Raw genomic sequence first — 15706 nt, forward strand, 5'->3', positions numbered from 1 at the left:
TCAAAAGGTCTAAGTCTGAATGCCAGCCCTGTCACTTATTAACTGTGTGACTCTGGGCTGGGCACTGTGAACTACAGTTTCCTTGTAAAAGAATGATGACCACGAGGGCCTTAGAGTGGTTGTGAGGATTAAGTTATATGCCAAAAGTAAATTATCTAGCACAGCAAATGGCTGTAATAGATTTTCAATAAATGTTTTTTTTTTTTTTCCTTTTTTTTTGCGCCTGAGTTTTGTTTCATTTTGTCACCCAGGCTGGAGTGCAGTAGTTCAACCTCTGCAAGTGCAACCTCTGCCTCTCAGGCTAAAGTGATTCTCCTGCCTCACCTCTGGAGTAGCTTGGATTACAGGCATGTGCCACCACGCCTGGCTAATTTTGTATTTTTATTAGACATGGGGTTTTGCCATGTGGCCAGGCTGGTCTCAAACTCCTGACCCCAGGTCATCCCCCCGCTTTGGCCTCCCAAAGTGCTGGGATTACACGCGTGAGTGACCATGCCCAGCCCAATAAATGTTTTTATTACAGAAAATTTAAAATCTCTGTCACTTTTTATTTTATTGATTTTCTATTTGCTTCTTTACCTGGATCAGAAAGATAATTTCAAATTTCTTTGGAGGTTAGGTATTTTCTGATAATGAGAAGTTGGTAGACATCGTATTAACAGAGATGATTTTAAAAATATTTTTGGTAATTAACTGAACTATAAGAAAACAATACTAAACAAGCCAAATTACTCTTAGCTAAGGCTTGGAAATCTGGATAAAGAGGAAGAAGAGAAGGTAGAGAGAGTCCTTAGATTAGCAGCATGACCTACTAACTCTTCTTTTAGCACCCATGGTGCTAAAAGGAAGTCCCGCCAAAGCACTTCTGCCTTGGTTAGAGAATGTTCCAGTGTTGGGTTATGAACCTCCGTGGCAGAGCCACAGCACTGACTCTCTGACCAGCTGGAATTTGCTGCAGGATGGGTATGGCCGAAAGGAGACCACTGTGAATTAACCAGGAGTAAGAACATCAAGACTGATCTTTATTTCACCCAGAGGCAGAGTGATAAAATGGCATTCTTCTCTATTTAAATTCTATCCCATCTTTCTTCTTGTCCTTCCTCTCAAGGTTGCTGGCAGAGGTGGTTGGGGCTATGTGCCTGGAGTGAAGATTCTGCCCATTGGTCAAGAGACCTCCCTCTCAGATGCTGGCTCTGCCCCTGTCTTTGGGGGTCGACCCTTGTACTCGCAGGACCTTAGGTGACTCTGTAAGTATAGTAAAATGCAGTTAATCTGATGTTATCATTCAATCTTTTTTAAAAAGTGGAGCAACCAGTTGACAAGGTAAGACTTTTTCCTGACATCTGTGGTTGTTTATTTAAAAGAACAGACAATATTTAAAATGAAAGACAAACTCAGAAGTTCAAATGCATCCAAAAAGTTGAAGCAGCAGTGACATATACATCCAAAGATGATTGTAGCTATTTAAAGCCATATCTTGTTTCTCTAGGCAAAAAGACAACATTGGTTATAAAGCATATACCTTCTTCGCAGTATAAGGCAATGAAAGATAATCCTATTATTCTCTTTCTCAAAAGTCAATGGTCTTCAAAGTCATAGCAAAAAGATTATAAAATGAGACTAGAGAATAATTTCCTCATAAAATTTCTGAACAAACTTTGCATCACATTCCATAATATTCCCTTGTCAATTATTTAAAAAGGTTTCTTAGCAAGCCTGCTTCTGTGTTGCTCCCTCTGCTTTTCATCCTTATCATTAAGCTCGGAGCTTCTGTAAACTAAGAATTACTCAATCTAGGTTCAGCAAAAATAAACAGAGTACTCCTCTATGAAAGCCTGTTGCAAAGTGTAGTTAATGAGTAAACAGAAGTTATTGACTTGTGAGAATCACTCTCACTCAGAAAGGGAAGTGGGAGTACTTATTTGATATAACTAGCCCATTTTGGGAACAGAAAGTCAATTAATTTATGTCTCCCCTTTCCTCCCTTTGGCTAACCTGTCTTTCTTTCTTGTTACTTCTCTTTGACATCTGGAAGTTTTTCTTCTTTCTATTCCATTAATAAGTTCACCATTTAATCTCTTGATTTCCCTTATTTTCACACACATTCAAAGACCAGGTGCCACAGTTTATTAAGAATGTCAAGAATCTTTGTATGAAAATTCATGACATATGTTGCAAGGTACATAATTGTTATCAGAGAAGCCAACTGCAGCAGGCCATAAGGCACATTAGTTTGTTCATTTACTGTGCTAGTTTAGAAAACTTGGGGAGAAGATTCAGAAAAGATTCAGAATTGTGGCACACAATTTTATGCAGTCCACAGAGACTGATGGTGTCTTCACCGAGAGTCTCACCACTTCTCTTTAGATTGTTCTGAAACTGCACAGTTTTTGGTGCATTATATCAGGATATTTTCATTTGGACAATGGAGAGAGGGATATTGATACTTTAATAAAGTATTAAAGAAATACCCATAGCTGCATACATTAATAAAGGGCATCAGCAAGATTGAAATCATAAGATTCTTTCATTTTTGTGGTTGGGTTATTTTCACTAACTGACTTCCAGGGGCGTCCAGGACATTTGGGGGAGGTTGTGTCTGGAAAATCTGATATCGGGTTAAATGAAAGCCCATTTGGTTCTATTTGGATGTCAGGGATCCAATCGTCATCACTCTCTGTGGGAGTTGGTGGTATAGGAGACATCACAGTTACAATGAGATCAGAGTCCTGAAAGTCAGGAAAAGTATCTGCTACACCTGGCTGGGCTAGGGAAGGGATGGGTGTTGGCCCTTCTGTCTTCTCTTGTATCTGTGCAGAAGGTGTGGTACTGTCTTCAGAAGAGCTTGCCAAATGCTCTGTTTTCCAACCATTGTGCTTTCCATTCTTTTTGCCTTTATTTTTATGTTTTCCATGGCCATGACCACGCTTATGCTTATGTCCATGGTCAAGGACATGGCCCCCTTGGTGTTCAAGATCATCATCAAGTTTGAACTTATGTCCATGACCAAGACCATGCTGTTGTTGGTGTCCCCGGCCGAGGCCATGTCCCCTTTGATGCCCATGCCCTTGGTCACGTTCATGTTTATGGCCATGGCCGAGATTATATTTTCTTTGTTTTTCATGGCCCCAGTCATGTCTATGAGTACACCCTTGTTCTTTTCCTGACTCCTGCTCTTCATCTTGTGCAGGTACCATGGAAGTGTGGGGTGGACTTACAGTTGTTTCTTCTTTTATTTTCCCTACTTGTGTTGATCGGAAAGGTGAAAAACCTGGAGGCCTTTTCATCAATGAGATCTAAACAGAAAATATTAAGATGAAAGTATTACTGCAAAAATCATGCTATCAATGAAGGAAAGAAACACTGAGATCTGGCAGTGCTATCTTAGTTTACAATGGGGGAGGTGTTTTCCAGAGTTTAAATACTGTACTGATATTCCAGAAAGGATGAATAATTTTTTTTTGTCTTTTGATTGACCTTAAAATTTGTGGACATTGATTATTGTTCTTAATAATACTGTAAAATGGCCAGGCACGGTGGCTCATGCCTGTAATCTAAGCACTTTGGGAGGCCAAGGTGGGCAGATCACTTGAGGTCAGGAGTTTGAGACCAGCCTGGCCAACATAGTGAAACTCTAACTCTACTAAAAATACAAAAATTAGCTGAGTGTGGTGGCACATGCCTGTAATCTCAGCTACTCAGGAGGTTGAGGTAGGAGAATCACTTGAACCCAGTACGTGGAGGTTGCGGTGGGCTGAGATGGCACCACTGCACTCCAGCCTAGGTGACAGTGACTCTGTCAAAAAAAAAAAACCCAAGACAAACCAAAACAAACAAATAAACAAAAACCAAACAACAAAAAACACTGTAAAATTAGCTGAGCATTTTTTCTTCATCTGGAAAAATTGGGTGGTTAAGCTAGCTAATCTCTAGGGTATCTTCTTTTTTTTTTTTTTTTTGAGATAGAGTCTCACTGTCGCCCAGGCTGGAGTGCAGTGGCGCGATCTCGGCTCACTGCAAGCTCAGCCTCCCGGGTTCACGCCATTCTCCTGCCTCAGCCTCCCGAGTAGCTGGGACTACAGGTGCCCGCCATCACGCCTGGCTAATTTTTTGTATTTTTAGTAGAGACGGGGTTTCAGCGTGTTAGCCAGGATGGTCTCGATCTCCTGACCTCGTGATCCACCCGTCTCGGCCTCCCAAAGTGCTGGGATTACAGGCTTGAGCCACCGCACCCGGCCATCTCTAGGGTATCTTCTAGGCCTATGTTTATGCAAGCACAGTATTTAATTGTTGATACTACTGTTATTACCACCATCACTGCTTTTAGCCTAAAAGGCCCTGAGTGGCTTTATGAACTGAATATATAGGGAGCATGTATCCATTATCACTTTGTTGTGCTGAAGTACACTGAGACATATTTGCAAACTTGAAATGCAGCCTTAGTACCATGTTTGTGTTAGACTATCTACATACCTACACACGACAAAAGACCAAATCAGAAAAGAGGGAGAAGAGGTAACTTGCATCAAAGAAGTCAATTTGTGGATTGATTCTACCTACACTTTTGCTACCTGTGAGAATGTGTTAATTGGAGGCAGTGTTTGGTGATGCAAAGAACATGGTCATTGCAGTCAAGCCAGACCCTACTGGTAATCAGCATCGTGATGAAAAGGGTAGACTCTGAATTGACCAAGATTTGAATCCAAGTGCCACCAGCTTCACTTTTGTCTTCTGTAAAATAGAAATAATAACAGCACCTGCCTCACAGAGTTATAAGGAGGAAAATGTGGGTGGAGCCTTCAGTATAGTGCCTGGGACAGAGGAAGCATTTGATGATGTCATTATTCACTCAGGACCTCAGAGTCTTTCTAATTTTTAGTGTCTCATCCTTGACAATAAGGAAAGTGTTACTATGTCCCAGAGTTCTTTTAAGACTTAAAATAGAAAAATGACATCAAGAATGCTTCTCAAACTTGATTCATGCATATGAATACCCCGGGGATCTCGTTAAAATTCGGTAGCTGTGAAGTGGGGTTTGCAAGTCTGAATTTTTCTTTTCTTTTCTTTCTCTCTTTTTTTTTTTTTTTTTTTGAGACACAGTTTTGCTCTTTGTTGCCCAGGCTGGAGTGCAGTGGCAGGATCTCGGCTCACTGCAACCTCCACCTCCTGGGTTCAAGGGATTCTCCTGCCTCAGCCTCCCGAGTAGCTGGGATTACAGGCGTGCACCACCACACCCGGCTAATTTTTGTAGTTTTAGTAGAGACGGAGTTTTCACCATGTTGGCCAGATTAGTCTTGAACTCCTGACCTCAGGTGATCTGCCTGCCTTGGCCTCCCAAAGTGCTGGGATTACAGGAATGAGCCACCACTCCTGGCCATGCATTTTTCACATGGTCCTTGCATGTCAGCAGAATGCAGTGGAGTGCTGTATCTGGCCTCAGGTACACCTGGCATAGCCAATGATGCTCCCTTACAGCAGGACTGCAAGGCACTCGGAGAGAGTCTATAGAAGCTTCACTGAGATGCTGACAATGTGTGAGAAGTGATCAGGAGGATTGTTACCCTCCTTTCTAGCCATTAAACAGACATCAGCACAGAAGTGTGAGAGTTACTCCCCATTTAAAAAGATAGCTCCCCAATTCATTTCAGTAATGGTTCATTTTCAACCCCCAAATATGGATTTTCAGAATGAGCAGAGCCGCCCCCACGCCGACTGTAATGAGAATCATACCATTCCCAGCGGTTGACAGTTGACAGTAGGGTAAATTTTTTTCTCCCAGGGCACCACATAAACTTCAGCATTGCAATCTAGGCTTTGCTATCCATAAAAACAGAAGTCAAAAGAGAGACAGTGTTATTCATGAGATACTTGAACAAATGATTCAAAAACATCCAATAGGCTTCCAGTGAAAAAGTAGACAGGTGCATGACTACTCACACCAAGTTTTTTGGTCTCACAGCTTTCGGTCAACTCTTCATTACTTTCCTTGGAACATGTGGTTTCCCTGGCCACAAAGTCAATAAAATATTTCTTGCCAGCCACCACCTGAAAAATTAATTAGTACAAAGTAAACACTTAAAAATATTTGCATAATAAATCATTTATCTTCAAGAAATTTTAAGGGAGAATCTTGAAATTTTAATTGACCAACTTAGAGAGTTACATAAAAAAAGTACAAATGTTTGGCATTAAATCTTGGCATGCATGTTTAAAATATTTGGCTGTCGGTTGCTCCCATTTCCTTTTCTAAATGGGGGAAGAAATAAGCAAGCTATAATTTTTTGTTTTTCTTTTTTTGAGACAGTTTGACTTTTGTTACCCAGGCTGGAGTGCAGTGGCATGATCTTGGCTCACCGCAACCTCTACCTCCTGGATTCAAGCAATTCTCCTGCCTCAGCCTCCTGAGTAGCTGGGATTATAGTTGCCTGCCACCATGCCTGGCTAATTTTGTATTTTTAGTAGAGATGGGGTTTCTCCATGTTGGTCAGGCTGGTCTCGAACTCCCGACCTCAGGTGATCCACCCGCCTCGGCCTCCCAAAGTGCTGGGATTACAGGCATGAGCCACCATGCCTGGCCTATAATCTTTATTTATTTATGTATTTATTTGAGTTTTATTGTCCAACAGCTGTTAAATTCACTAGTAATTCAAGGGCTCAAGTTGTAATATCTAAGAATCTAACAGGAATAGGAAGAAAAACTTAAAATGTTTTTAAACATGTCTTATTGTCCTGCCAAATCTTGAATTGGTGAAATACTGAGTTAGTACTATTATAGAAATTATGTGGATTAAATTTTGTAATTAGAAAAATTATTTGGGGTTTTTATTGTTCTCTTACTATTTTTAATATTAAGAAATTATTTTAGGCTGGGCGTGGTGGTTCGTGCCTGTAATTCCAGCACTTTGGGAGGCTGAGGCAGGTGGATCACTTAAAGCAGGCTATTCAAGACCAGCCTGACCAACATGGTGAAACCCCACCTCTACTAAAAATATGAAAATTAGATGGGCATCGTGGTGCACACCTGTAATCCCAGCTATTTGACAGGCTGAGGCAGGGGAGTTACTTGAACCCAGGAGGCAGAGGTTGCGGTAAGCCGAGATCATGCCACTGCACTCCAAACTGGGTGACAGAGTGAGACTCCTTCTCAAAAAGAAAAAAATTATTTTAATCTCTAGCAACAGTTTTAATCACTACTCAATGCTATCTTCCATTAAATATTTTATGGCCCAATTTCTCAACCAAATTGTTTAGTATTAAGTTGTAGTATTTAAACAGTGACTCCTGCCTGTAATCCCAAGCACCTTGGGGGCCTGAGGCGTGTAGATCACCTGAGGTCAGGGGTTTGAGACCATCCTGGCCAACATATAGTGAATCCCTGTTTCTACTAAAAATACTAAAACTTAGCCAGGCATGGTGGCAGGCATCTGTAATCTTGGCTACTTGGGAGGCTGAGGCAGGAGAATTGCTTGAACCTGGGTGGCGGAGGTTACAGTGAGCCAAGATTGTGCCACTATACTCCAGCCTGGGTGACAGAGTGAGACTCTGTTTCGGGAAACAAAACAAAACAAAAGCAAACAAACAACAAAAACACAACTAAACTAAAACAAATAAATAAATATTCACCAAAACTCAGTATGAGGAAGACCTTTCTTAGATGAAAAGCAGAGGAAAGAAATCTAAAGGAAGGGGAAAATATTAAAACTTGACTAGAGAAAAATGAGAACTGCTTCTGAAAAATCACAATAAGCAAAATAGAAAGGCAAGCTGGGAAAACTATGATATAGAATCAATATCTGTATGCCTATAAAGCCCAACACTAAAAAATGGACAAAAGCCATGAGCAGGTATTTCAGAGAAGAAGTTAAAATGGTCATTAAGCCTGAAAAAAAGTTTAACTTCATTAATAAACAAAAACATGCACATTAAAAAAGCAATGAGACATCATTGTTAGCCTTCCATGCAGGCAAAGATAAAAACAAAAATTGATGATACGTGGCATTGGCCAGGCATAGGAATCAAGCAGCCTCAGTCACTGCTGGTAGGAAGAGAATTTAAATTAAGATCCTCAACTGGTGTCTTTTTGCTTTTATTTTTTGAGACGGAGTCTCGCTCTGTCATCCAGGCTGGAGTGCGGTGACACGATCTTGGCTCACTGCAACCTCCTCCTCCTGAGTTCAAGTGATTCTCCTGCCTCAACCCCCGCAAGTAGCTGAGATTACAGGCAAGTGCCACCATGACCAGCTAATTTTTGTATTTTTTGTAGAATGTAGAATGTATTTTTTGTAGAATGTTGGCCAGACTGGTCCCAAACTCCTGACCTCAGGTGATCCGCCCGCCTCTGCCCCCAAAAGTGCTGGGATTACAGGCGTGAGCTACCACACCTGGCCTCAACTGGTGTCTTATACCCAGGTAATGTGAGTGTAAATTGGCATCATTGCAAATATTTAGTGATTTTGGCAATTTGCATCAAGTCTTAGATATATACGTATTCTTTGACATTTCTAGGACTTTGTCAAAGGAAAAATTTCTGCATGTGCACACACAGATCTTGGAAGTTTATTCATCTCAGCAGAGGCAGACAGGAGCATCAACAGCCTTGGGGACAGCAGCAGTGGTGGCAGGGCAAAATAAAACGTATATGAAACTGCAGTCACTAACGTGTGAAAATGGAAGATTCAGGAAGTGTTTGGTATCTGAAATGTGAACCCAACATGGAATCACATGCATCCAAACAGGACTAAATGTGCAAACCCAGGGCAAGATTAAAACTATAAAATATATATTTAGCAATTTGGCAAATTGGTCATTTGGAGACTAGCTTTTAGCAAATTCATCATATGTTTAATTGATTTCCAGTCAATTGGCTGCTTCTACCAAGGCTGCCTTGGGTGACTATGTCCAAGCAGCCAAATTGCTCTCTTTAAATGCAAAAATCAGTTAAGATTCATCTCTCTAAAGTAAGTTTGAAATTCTCACAATATTGAGATTCACTTGGCAACTAACCGATGAGTTACCTCTTTGTGTCTCCCTGGCATCCTTAATGTAGACACACACACATACTAGAATGTTGATTTGTTAATCTACAGAAAAAACTGTAACTACTAAGAAGACTAGATATTCATGCTTGAGAATGAGTGGTTCTGTTTTTGATGGCAAACCTCTGACATACAATACGTGGTGGCCTATTCCTACAACATTCAGAATAGAGAATAAGGGAGCTGGGAGCAGTGGTGTGCGCCTGTAATCCTAGCTACTTGGGAGGTTGAGATGGGCACATTGCTTGCTCCCAGGAGTTCGAGTCCAGCCTGGGCATCACAGTGAGACCCCCATCTCTCTCTCACACTCTCTCTCTTTTTTTGTTTGCTCTGTTACCCAAAGGGTCTTGCTCTGTCACCTAGGCTGGAGTGCAGTGGCATGATCACAGCTCACTGCAGTCTTGACCTTCCAGTCTCAAGCAATCCTCCCACTTCAGCTTCCCAAAGTAGTTGGGACTACAAGCACATACCACCATACCCAGCTAATTTTTTAGTTCTTTTTTTTTTTTTAATTATTTTTTGAGATGGAGTTTCACTCTTGTCGCCCAGGCTAGAGTGCAATGGCGTGATCTCGGCTCACTTCACCTCCGCTTCCCGAGTTCATGTGATTCTCCTGCCTCAGCCTCCCAAGTAGCTGGGATTATAGGCACCCACCACCATGCCCAGCTGATGTTTGTATTTTTAGTAGAGATGGTTTTTCATCATGTTGGTCAGGCTGGTCTCGAACTCCCGATCTCAGGTGATTCACCTGCCTTGGCCTCCCAAAGCGCTGGGATTACAGGCATGAGCCACTACGTCTGGCCTTTAATTCTTTTCTTGTAGAGACAGGGTCTTGCTATGTTGCTCAGGCTGGTCTCGCTCCTGGGCTCAAGTGATCCTCCTGTCTTGACCTCCCAAAGTACTGGGATCACAGGCATGAGCTACCATGTCTGGCCCCTGTCTCTCTTAAAAAACAACAATGAAAAAAACAAAAAAAGAATTTAACAAAAAAGCAAAAATACAAAGTGAGAATTAAAGCTGACAAGAGCATGAATAGCATAGATTGGCATTCCTTTCAAGTAAACCTGACATGGTCATGTGGCAATGAAATCCGAGAGAGAGGGTGCTCGTGTCTGGGATGGAAACCAGTGCTCAAGTAGCAGAGAGATCAAAGTGTCAGTATTGATTTACTTTAATCTAGTTTGTTTACTTTTTTCAGTTACAAAAGTAACACAGAAAATTAGAAAGTTTAAAGTAGCCTGTTATTCCATCATCTAAAAATCTCCCCTATGACTATGAGACATTCGTTTTTTTGTTTGTTTCCAGACGGAGTCTTGTTTCCAGACGGAGTCTGACTCTGTCGCCCAGGCTGAAGTGCAGTGGCACGATCTAGGCCCACTGCAACCTCCGCCTCCTGGGTCCAAGCCATTCTTGTGCCTTAGCCTCCTGAGTAGCTGGGATTGCAGGTGTGTACCATCACACCCTGCTAATTTTGGAATTTTTATTAGGTTGATGCAAAAGTAATTGTGATTTTGCCATTACTTTGGCAAAAACCACAACTACTTTTGCACCAACCTAATAGTGTAGCTGGAGTTGCACCATGTTGCCCAGGCTGGTCTCAAACTCCTGACCTCAAGCAACCCACCCACTTCGGCCTCCCAAAGTGTTGGGATTACAGGCGTGAGCCACCTTTTTTTTTTTTAACATTATTTTCTGTCCTTTAAAATAACACAACTGATAACATCGCGTATATTCAATTTTATGACTCCTTTTTTTCATTGAATATTATAACACAAGACATTCCCCATATCAAGAGCTCCTCACAAAGATACTTTTAAATTGCTGCTTAATACTCTATTCCGAGGATATGCCAGGCATGATCTAATCATTCTCATATTAATCATTTTGACAGTTTACTATTTTTGCTGTTATACTTAAAACTGCAGTGAATATCATTGTATATAAAGACTCCTATTTTAGATTCCTAGAAATTCAATTCTGAGCCAAAAGCATGAACTTTTTAGTGAGAATTTTTTCACCAGATTATGAGGATTATGTTGGCTTGCTGTAACAATTTGGCTCTATTTTGATTATTTTTCTTTAGCTTATATTTAGGGAAGCCAATTTTGAGTACCTAAAACAGGGATATGTCCATAATCATATCAGTCAGAGATTATTGGAGTTGCTAGAAATGTAGGCTCTTCTCTTTTTTTGAGACGGAGTTTTGCTCTTGTTGCCCAGGCTGGAGAGCAATGGCGCAATCTCAGCTCATTGCAACCTCCACCTCCCGGCTTCAAGTGATTCTCCTGCCTTAGCCTCCCGAGTAGCTGAGATTACAGGCATGCATCACCACACCCGGCTAGTTTTGTATTTTTAGTAGAGACGAGGTTTCTCCACGGTCAGGCTGGTCTCGAATTCCTGACCTCAGGTAATTTGCCTGCCTCAGCCTCCCAGAGTGCTGGGATTACAGGCATGAGTCACTATGCCTGGCAAATGTAGGCTCTTCTAATACAGTCACTCATTTTACAAATGGGGCCACAAAGGCTTAGAACATTTGAATGACCACCCAGAGTGATCTGGCATGTGAGTGGCAGATGCTATGGTGGAACTGAGTCTCCTGACTCCCAGGAGACACTCCTGTCAATCTTCTATTGACAGGGCATGAAAGGAAGATGAATCCCCAGAGGGTACATTTGCAGGAGAGCGGGATCCCAGGCAGAGAAAACAGTGGGTGAAAGACATGGAGGCAAGAGAGTTTGGAGCCTGGGCAGTGATGGATTGCCTGATGTGGCCGAGCCCAAGGCATTATGTGGTATTATAATGAGAGATGAGTCTAGAAAGACATAGAGTAAGTCTTGCTGGCCGTAGCCCTGAATTTTATTAATTGTATCACTGTTGCTATTGTATTTATTTATTTATTTAGACAGAGTCTCACTGTGTTGCCAGGCTGCAGTGCAGTGGCGCAATCTTGGCTTACTGAAACCTCTGCCTCCCAGGTTCAAACGATTCTCCTGCCTCAGCCTCCTGAGTAGCTGGGACTATAGGTGCACACCACCACGCCCAGCTAATTTTTGTATTTTTAGTAGAGACAGGGTTTCACCATGTTGGCCAGGACGGTCTCGATCTCTTGACCTTGTGAGCCACCCGCCTCGACCTCCCAAAGTGCTGGTATTACAGGTGTGAGCCACCGCGCCCAGCGGCTATTGTATTTATATAGCGTTTTACAGTTTGGAAAAGTGATATGACATATATTAACTTATTTGATCCTCACCTCAGTCCTTCACATATAGAAAACAGAATGTTGTAAAACACTTGTCCAGGATCAAGCATACAGGGAGACTGGCACTTAATTAAATCTAATGCACTAAATCACATTATCAAATGTATCATTTCCTAATCCAGAGCCAAGATCAGTGGCAAAATTAGTAAGCAATTTGCACATAGACTATAGTGTTACTGCTTTTGTAGCATAATTTACAAACCTGTACTCTTGCTTTTTTCACATTGTCAATCTTGAAATAGAAAGTTGCGTTATTCTCCGCATTAAGCTTTGTGATGGTGTGAGTCAGTGTCTCCTCCAGCTCTGGGCTGTTGGTGGGTATATCTCTGGGGCAGCCCACGCAAATCTTGGAAGGTGGTTGTACAAAATCCTCCCCTGAAAGGATCAGGTTTTAAGTCAGCATGTACACTGAAGTAGCAGCCTGGCCTAGCATCCCTCCTGCACAAGAACCAGCATCCACATGTATAAAGGGCCACATGGGAGCCCAGGCCCAGTAGTGAGTGGGTGAAGGTTGTCTGTCTGACTTTCACGTCCTGCCTCTCTTCTTTTCCCCTCCTCAGAGCACAGTGTATTTAGGGAAACATTTTCAATAGGAAGGTGCAAGTAACTCAATCAAAATGCTACACTTTTCCCGAATTTTTGCATTTTTGATGGAAACTGTAAAAAGCAATGCTTAATTTAAAGGAGTGACTCTCATGAGAAAAATTTAAGTGCTGTGGTTCTGGTGAACAGGCAGCTTCAGACTACTCATGGTGGAATGCATACAAGTGTTTTCCAAGTATGAGAAAAACACACCCTTGTTATAAGAAACACTGACCTGACCACAAACTCACACTATCTCCATTTCCTCCCATTATAACATGCAGGACAAAAAACACCTTAATTGAAAGGGTTTTATTCTGAGTGCTAAGAAATAAAATACACGTCTCTCCAACTTACAACATCTGCCTTAAGGACAACTTGTAGAGAAGAGAGACCAGTTGGCATTGTACCCAAAGGCCAACTTTATCCAGGGGTCACAAATTTCCCTTCTGTCTTTATAACCCATTCTGGCCACTTGCAGAACAGTCTGAGCTGCAGCACAACTGGGCAGGGAAGGGGTCCAGTGTTCTCATCAAGGCGTGCATCTGTGTCTGCAGGTTACACAGACTTTGGAGTATATCATGGGAGCCAAAACACAACTTATAGGAAAAGACCCAGCCAGTTGTCTGGGACCGCTGTTCCTCTATTGTGGTGCCAACGTGTGTTATTCCTTACCTGGATAAATGTCACACTTCTGTGAGAAGGAAGCAATTCGTAGCTGAGTATCGATGTATGCATCATCTGTACATTCACCGGTATCCTGGTTTTTAAAAAGCATATAAGTGCTCAGTTAAAAACATTTCTTAGAGTTAGAGTCTTTAAAGTAAACAACTAGTAAAATTGAAAAGCAGGGATGTGTACTTTCCAAATCATTGCGTAGCAAAGAAAGAAAGAAACAAAACATAGTCTTACTGTGAAAGAGATACTAAAATACAGTTAGGTATTAGTATCAATAGCATCAACAAATACATGCATATACACAAGCACGTGGAAAGCAGGAAATAAGATAATAAGAAGATCTAGTATAGAAATAACAGCCATGTAAGTAAAAAGGTAAATTTCTAAAAAAAGAAGGTAAGACTTTCAGACTGTTAAAACACCAAATCAATGTATTACGGTTTCAAGAATCATCTTATAATAGAAACAATGTATAGAGCTTAAAAATAAAAGATGAACAAAGCTACATGGGACAAATATAAACATAGCAGGAACTAGAGTATTAGTATATTGGACAAAGTAAAATTCATGATAACGAAAACACTCATAAAGGTAGTAAAAATGATAATTTTATTTTTCAAAAGCATGGACTGGAAGGCATGGAATCAAAATACATAAAGTAGAAAAAATTACACATGTGAAGAGAAATGGATAGAAATAATCATGGTGGGGAAATTTAGTATGCAATTACAAATCTAAGAAAGGGCAAGAGAAAAAATAATAAGACCATAGAAGATTTGAATAACTTAATAGAGATTTATTTAAATGGTATTTTCATATGCTACATATGATTTAAAATACTTTCATAAGTATCATAAAATTTGTATGTATTTGTGTGTGTATGTGTGTATATATATATATATATATTTTTTTTTTTTTTTTGAGACAGTGTCTCTGTCGCCAAGGCTGGAGTGCAGTGGTGCAATCTTGGCTCATTGCAACCTCTGCCTCCTGGATTCAAGTGATTCTCCTGCCTCAGCCTCCCAAGTATCTGGGATTACAGGTGTGTGCAACCACACCCAGCTATTTTTTTTGTTTTTTTTTTTTTTAGTAGAGATGAGGTTTTGCCATGTTGGCCAGGCTGGTCTCGAACTCCTGATCTCACGTAATCCACCCACCTCGGCCTCCCAAACTGCTGGGATTACAGGCATGAGCTATCGTGCCCAGCCAGTATCATACAAATATTGTTCATTGTTTTTATACCAGGTCACAAAAAGATTCAATAAATTTTACAAAGCATAAACAATACAGAACATGTTCTTTCACCTCAGCACCAAAAAGAAAAAATAATCTGTAAAAATTAATAGCATGTTTAAACAAACAAAAATGATATACTTGGAAATATAAACAAGCTTGCCAATAAAGTTAGGGTCTTTCTTGGATAAGGAAAAAAAAAAAACAACCAAAATAACAAAAATGAGAATTCCATATAATGTTATCAGAACAGCATTTTAAGTTAATTTTTGACTTGGCATGAGTTCGCAGTTTAAAAACAGCGGGAGAAAAACAAATAGAAAAACCTATGCCTACGTCTCCAGAAGTGAGGGGAAAAAAGAATAATAAACAAACATAGCCAAGTGCTGTGTGATAAATGTGATAAAACATGTATAGCATAAAATCTGCCATTTTAACCATTTTAAAGGATACAGTTCAGTGGCATTAATTCCATTCACAATGTCATGCAACCCATCACCGTTTCCAAAAGTTTTCATCACCCCAAACGGAAATTCTCTACCCACTGAGCAATACACCCTCATTCTCTCCTCCTCTCCACTCACAAATTCACATCTACTCACTGTCTCTATGAATTTGCCTATTCTAGATATTTCATGTAAGTGGAATCATACAATATTTTGTGTGTGTGTCTGACTTATTTCACTTAACATCATATTTTCAAGCTTCATCCACATTGTAGCATGTATCAGAATTTCATTGTTTTTAGAGGGTGAACAGTGTTTCATTGTGTATATATATGACAGCACATTTTCTTTTTTTTTTTTTTTTGAGACGGAGTCTGGCTCAGTCACCCAGGCTGGAGTTACAGTGGTGCGATCTTGGCTCACTGCAAGCTCCGCCTCCCGGGTTCACGCCATTCTCCTGCCTCAGCCTCCCG

General features: G+C 40.8%; 1 protein-coding gene across 3 annotated transcripts in view; it reads right to left on the reverse strand.

The window, feature by feature from the left end:
* Window positions 1–534: 534 nt before the first annotated feature.
* Window positions 535–15706, reverse strand: part of KNG1 (kininogen 1) — a 26746-nt gene continuing 11574 nt past the window's right edge. For 2 of the 3 annotated variants that reach the window (XM_011964368.1, XM_011964367.1), the window contains 6 exons: window positions 13552–13636; window positions 12497–12669; window positions 5938–6045; window positions 5731–5817; window positions 3219–3296; window positions 535–1245 (listed from right to left, as the gene is read on the reverse strand). In XM_011964368.1, the coding sequence (XP_011819758.1) occupies window positions 1165–1245; window positions 3219–3296; window positions 5731–5817; window positions 5938–6045; window positions 12497–12669; window positions 13552–13636 (612 nt within the window). In that variant the 3' untranslated portion in view covers window positions 535–1164. Of the gene's footprint in view, window positions 1246–2101; window positions 3297–5730; window positions 5818–5937; window positions 6046–12496; window positions 12670–13551; window positions 13637–15706 lie in introns of those variants that run through there. The other variant, XM_011964366.1, reaches the window with a different exon arrangement.

Source organism: Mandrillus leucophaeus, unplaced genomic scaffold (genome assembly GCF_000951045.1).
Source record: "Mandrillus leucophaeus isolate KB7577 unplaced genomic scaffold, Mleu.le_1.0 Scaffold695, whole genome shotgun sequence".
NCBI lineage: Eukaryota > Metazoa > Chordata > Mammalia > Primates > Cercopithecidae > Mandrillus > Mandrillus leucophaeus.